The sequence below is a fragment of the Lipotes vexillifer genome, unplaced genomic scaffold (assembly GCF_000442215.2).
Source record: "Lipotes vexillifer unplaced genomic scaffold, Lipotes_vexillifer_v1.1 scaffold7, whole genome shotgun sequence".
NCBI classification, from domain to species: Eukaryota; Metazoa; Chordata; class Mammalia; order Artiodactyla; family Lipotidae; genus Lipotes; species Lipotes vexillifer.
Window position 1 is genome coordinate 7,709,773 of NW_006792683.1, and position 5,088 is coordinate 7,714,860.

The window sequence follows — 5,088 nt, forward strand, 5'->3', positions numbered from 1 at the left end:
AAGACCGGGCGGGGGGGCTGGGGGGTGTGGGGGGGCAAGGCCCCCCCCCCCCTCGGGTTGGCCTGGCTGCTGTCCTTCTGGAACCACCTCGGCTGTGCTGGGGCAGCAGCTGTCACTGCTCACGATGGAAGTCATGGGGACGTGGGACTCCTGATAGAAGCTCACACTGTTGGAGTGTTTTCTGAGGGAGGGACGCCTTGTTTGCACACACGTGAGCGCACAGGCTGATGCAGGGGTTTAAGTAAGTGATGGGCCACACGTTCGCCTGCATCATGGAAACCACTTACCGCTAAACGTTCTGTGTGCCGCGGCAGGTCAAGCAGGAGGGACGTTCCTGTACCACCCACCCAAGCCTCTGAAAGTTCATCTCCCTCATATTTTTCTCGTATTTTAAAATTTAAAAAGGGTCGTGATGTATGTATCGCTTTACTTGGTTCTAATTTTGTTCTTACTCAGACATACTTGCCATTGTCTTGGGTTACTGTGTGTTATATATTCAGTACTGCCCTGCCAGCTGCGTTGTTTTTAATGCGTTTTTTTCATCTTTTCAGTCTCAAGATCCTGGCACGCTTGATGACAGCTAAATTCTTGCACACGGAAATTCGAGAAAAAGGCGGTGCTTATGGTGGAGGCGCCAGACTCAGCTACGGCGGGATCTTCACGCTGTACTCGTACAGGTGAGTTGGGCCATCTGGCCCCAGTGTTCTCACACGTGGAGTGAACTTCAGAAAAACGCTTCCCCTGTCGTTGCTGGGCCGGCGTGTAACCCCACTCAGCAAGGGCATTTAGGCTGCAGGCCTTAGGGATAGCGGGAGGGGACAGGAAATAGCGCTGGGGTTTGGTAACCAGGGTGTGTAAGGAGATGACCTGGAAGCTCTCCGGGGCTGGGCTAAGTCTTCAGGCCCAGACTGTTCTGTCCTTTTACGTCTCTGTTCTGTGGCCCTGCTGCCTCTCTGGCACGTCCGGGACGGAGGGTTTCTCTCTGCCCCTGACTGCTTCACGTCCCGTGACATGGGCTGATGTGGTCATGCGGCGGCCGCGGGTCTCGAGGGACATGAAACACGAGGCGTTTCCCACAAGACGCCCTCAGGACCACATGCATGTGTGAATGAGAGGCCTTGGAGCTCTTTCTGTTCAGGGGAGGACCCCGGAAACTGGCCTCTGAGGGGTGATCATTGCGCCGTCTGGGTGCATCTTATGAGTGTCTTCTGTTCCTTCCGGCCAGTCCCCCGGCTCTCCTGTCCTGGGTCACAGTGGTGTAGTCAGTGATCAGGTGGCGAAGTGCAGGTGAAAGGTGAGGTCTGCACGGAGAGTGTCGGTGGCTTGTGTGGCCACATGTCAATTTCCAGAGTACTGGGTTGTCTGGACTGTTAAAACAGCATTAACAACCCCGAAGCATGGAAGAACTGAAATCGTGCCTGGGTGTCCCCTATACTTTTTCTGCCAAACATGTGAGTCTGACTCCTTGGGTCTCCAGGGACCCGCATTCCACGGAGACGCTGCAGTCCTTCCTGAAGGCCGTCGACTGGGCCAAGTCTGGGAGGTTCACGCAGAAGGACATCAACGAGGCAAAGCTCTCTGTCTTCGCCGCCGTGGACGCTCCGGTGCCTCCTTCAGACAAAGGTATCTGGCGTAGGTAACGTGCCTCGAGCCGTGGTGTCAACAGCCAGGACCCACGCGGCTCCCTGGGCTCGTGCCCTCCCAGCCTCCACGAGCCCGTGCGTCTCAGCCGAGTCGGGAGGGGAGCGTGCTGTGGGCGCGTGATGGGCAGCGGTGTGACCTTTGGTGGAAACGGGCTGTAAAGGGCCAAGGTGGCCACATGCCCCTCCATCCTGTCGCTTGTGCTCACTCAGGCCTGGACTGCTTCCTGTATGGCCTCTCTGATGAGGCGAAGCAGGTGCACCGCGAGCAGCTCTTTGCTGTCCGCCACGAAGATCTGGTTGACGTGAGCAACAGGTGAGTAGGGGCCAGGTGGTTTAGGGCCCAGACCCTGCGCCCCCCGCTGCTGCCTGGGTGACCCCCACCCGTCGACCTGCAGGTACCTGGGCGCCGGGAGGAGCACACACGGCGTGGCTCTGCTCGGACCAGACAGTGCGAGCATCGCCAAGGACCCGTCGTGGATAGTTAGATAGCAGATGACCCTGACTCCATGGGACTTGGCCCAGCCTGACACTGAGCTCTGTGCTTTTCTGACCTTTACTATTTTTTTTTGCAAAACTCTTGGTCATATGTATATGTGATCATATATATGTATATATCATTCTTATGATTTGGCCTGGCAAGTCAGATGAAAACTCTTCTGTCTTGAAGAAGGAAATAATCATGTACTAAGTGCCAGAGATGCACAGATTATAGTTTTTAAGACTTTCTAATGCTATGAATGCTTATTTTACCTATTAATCCTAGAACATGTATTTTAAAAATAAAAGGTGACTGACCTACCTATGCTTTATAATCATTATTTTAAATCACTTTTTGTTAAAGCAGTTTTTAGGGCCTTTATGGAAATGCACGAGCAAAGGGACAGAGGTGTCCTGACGTCTGCTCTCCACTCACTCCGGCGGCGGGGCCGCACAGCAGCGGGTGCGGTGGACGGGCCTGGAGGACGCGGGGCTGGGGAATGGCATCAACTCTGACACCGGGATCTGACTTCTCCACCCTGTCAGGCTGTCAAGACAGAAAGGAAACTGCTGGCCCTGCCTTGAAAGGAACTGAATCCCCTCCTCTGCCTCCTGCAGGTGCACAGCAGGGGCAGAAGAGCTCATGTCTCAAGACTCGGTGTGCATCCACCCCTGCTCCCCGCCCCCCGGGGGGTATCACCTTACCTGGCACCCTGGTCCAGGGGCCCTCCCGGTGCACTTAGTGAGTCACCCACGTGCCTGCCAGTCAGAGCGCCACCTCTTTCCTCCGGGTGCCTGTCTCCCCAGTTCTCTAGAAAACATGTGCCTGTATCTCCCGACAAAACCCTGAGAGCCACTCACACACCCTGAGGTTTTCAACTCCCACTTAGAAAACAAAGAAACCGGGCACTGTGGTTGGCTTTTAGCAAACATTTAATTCTGCCGGATCCGCAGTTTGTGAAGCAGGACACACAAGACAGCACAGCTGACACCCCGTGCTGGGAGCCAGGGAAGGCAGGCTGCGCTCAGGGTTCACTTGGACGATGCTCACGTAAAGTGCTCATAAATAACTTAAACATTACAAAACAGGCAGGTGGGGCATCTAGATGGTGGCATGCTCCTCGGGCCCGCGGGGCTGCATGGGCTCCAGCTGGCCCGCGTCCGACACCTCGAAGCTGGCCTTGTACTTGGCCAGGATCTTCATGAGGGGCCGCAGCTTCAGCCACCACTGCTCCTTGGGGATCCTGTGCCTGTGGGAGGGGGAGGGGCGGCTGAGCAGGGCCTGGGCCCCCCACCCAGCGGGCCTCCCTCCCCCTCCCCCCCACAGGGCCCCCGCACACTTACACGAAGTCCGTCTCCTCCTTCAGCTCGGCCACGGGCTGGAAGAGCAGGTTTCTTTTGCTTATTCCCAGCACACAGACGGAATCGTCACTTACAAATCTTTTTCCTATAAGACAGAAAAATGATGTAAGAAAACGAGGGGGTGAAGTCAAGGTATCGGCACAAATAACCAACGTCTGGAGTGAAGGGAGGACGAAGTGCTGCAGGCACTGAAAAGAAGAGGGTAGTACGAAGATTTTCATGCGAAATTTTCTGACAATTTAGATAAAATTTTGTGGAAGATAAAAGATTCAAGGAACAAACACCAGCAGGTCTATAAACACTGAAGTTCAGCCGTCAGCTTTCCCTGCACAGAAAGCAGAGCTGGGATGCAGGCAGAGGTTTAGCAAACATCCAAAAGTCAAAACAAAACTTGCCTTAGAAATGCTCTCCCCGGGGAAACCCCCCCCCCCCCGCAGCCTCTTTGACGCTAGAACAAGGCTGCCCACCCCCCCACAATGGACAGGGACAGAGCGGATGGGGCCAGCCTGCAGTGAGAAGAGCATGCACAGCCGGGGGTGTCAGGGGTGTACCCCCAGGAAGGCGAGGTGGCCTTAGCACTAGCAAGTTGGCTGAAGGAAATTCAAGTGACCGTCTCATTCGATAGCCTTCACGACTGAAAAACTACTTAATGAACATCAGAGGTATCCAGTAACTATCAAAGACCATCAGCAAATAAGTTGCAGAAAGACTTCAGTTAAATATTAGTAAGAATTCTCAGTCATGAAACATTGAAGGCGTTCCTTGTGCCATTAGGGTCGAGAACGAGACGGGAGTTCTGCTGTTGCTATGTCTCAGGATTTCTCTGGAGGGAACACAAACACCCACAAAAAGTATCAAGGAAAAAACCAAAAGGTCGTATACAGATGCCATATGTGTGGATAATAAAAACCAAAAGAAAAAAATTGTATCTACAAATTACTAGAACTAAGAGTGTGTAGAAAGTTACGGATTGCAAAAATCAGTGTACAAAAATGAGTTGTGTTTCTGTACACCAGCTATAAGAAACTAATACCTATAAGAAACTATAAGCTATAAGCTATAGAGTTGTATTTCTGTACACCAGCTATAAGAAACTAATACTAATAATTTGCAAGAATATATTTTTAATATATTTATTTTTGGCTGCATTGGGTCTTCATTGCTGCTCGCAGGCTTTCCCTAGTTGTGGCAAGTGGGGGCTACTCTTTGTTGTGGCACGTGGGCTTCTCATTCTCTTGTTGCAAAGCACGGGCTCAGTAGTTGTGGCACCTGGGCTGAGTAGTCGTGGCACACAGGCTTAGTTGCTCCGCAGCATGTGGGAACTTCCCAAACCAGGGATTGAACCCGTGTCCCCTGCGTTGGTGGGGGATTCTTAACCACTGCACCACCAGGGAAGTCCCATACAATAATTTATTTTTAAAATCACTAAGTCAGGAATAAACATCAAAAGATATGCAAGATCTTTATGTAAAACAATGCTTTAATAAGATAACAAAAGGCCTAAATATATGGAGATTAAATGTTCATGAGTTAGAAGTTCAATACTTTAAAAATGTCAATTCTTCCTCCAAATGATTATTTAAATGTAACCACCACCCCCACCCCC

The 5,088-nt window shown here is 52.0% G+C and overlaps 2 protein-coding genes across 2 annotated transcripts in view; one reads left to right on the forward strand and one right to left on the reverse strand.

The window, feature by feature from the left end:
* PITRM1 (pitrilysin metallopeptidase 1) overlaps positions 1 to 2,132 on the forward strand; it is a 31,598-nt gene extending 29,466 nt beyond the window's left edge. The window contains exons 24-27 of the mRNA XM_007465833.1: positions 552 to 677; positions 1,478 to 1,623; positions 1,854 to 1,956; positions 2,039 to 2,132. Coding sequence (XP_007465895.1) covers positions 552 to 677; positions 1,478 to 1,623; positions 1,854 to 1,956; positions 2,039 to 2,132 — 469 coding nt within the window. The remainder of the gene's footprint in view (positions 1 to 551; positions 678 to 1,477; positions 1,624 to 1,853; positions 1,957 to 2,038) is intronic.
* An 898-nt stretch (positions 2,133 to 3,030) lies between these two features.
* PFKP (phosphofructokinase, platelet) overlaps positions 3,031 to 5,088 on the reverse strand; it is an 81,496-nt gene continuing 79,438 nt past the window's right edge. The window contains exons 21-22 of the mRNA XM_007465834.1: positions 3,465 to 3,567; positions 3,031 to 3,370 (exon numbers count right to left, since the gene is read on the reverse strand). Coding sequence (XP_007465896.1) covers positions 3,223 to 3,370; positions 3,465 to 3,567 — 251 coding nt within the window. The 3' untranslated portion in view covers positions 3,031 to 3,222. The remainder of the gene's footprint in view (positions 3,371 to 3,464; positions 3,568 to 5,088) is intronic.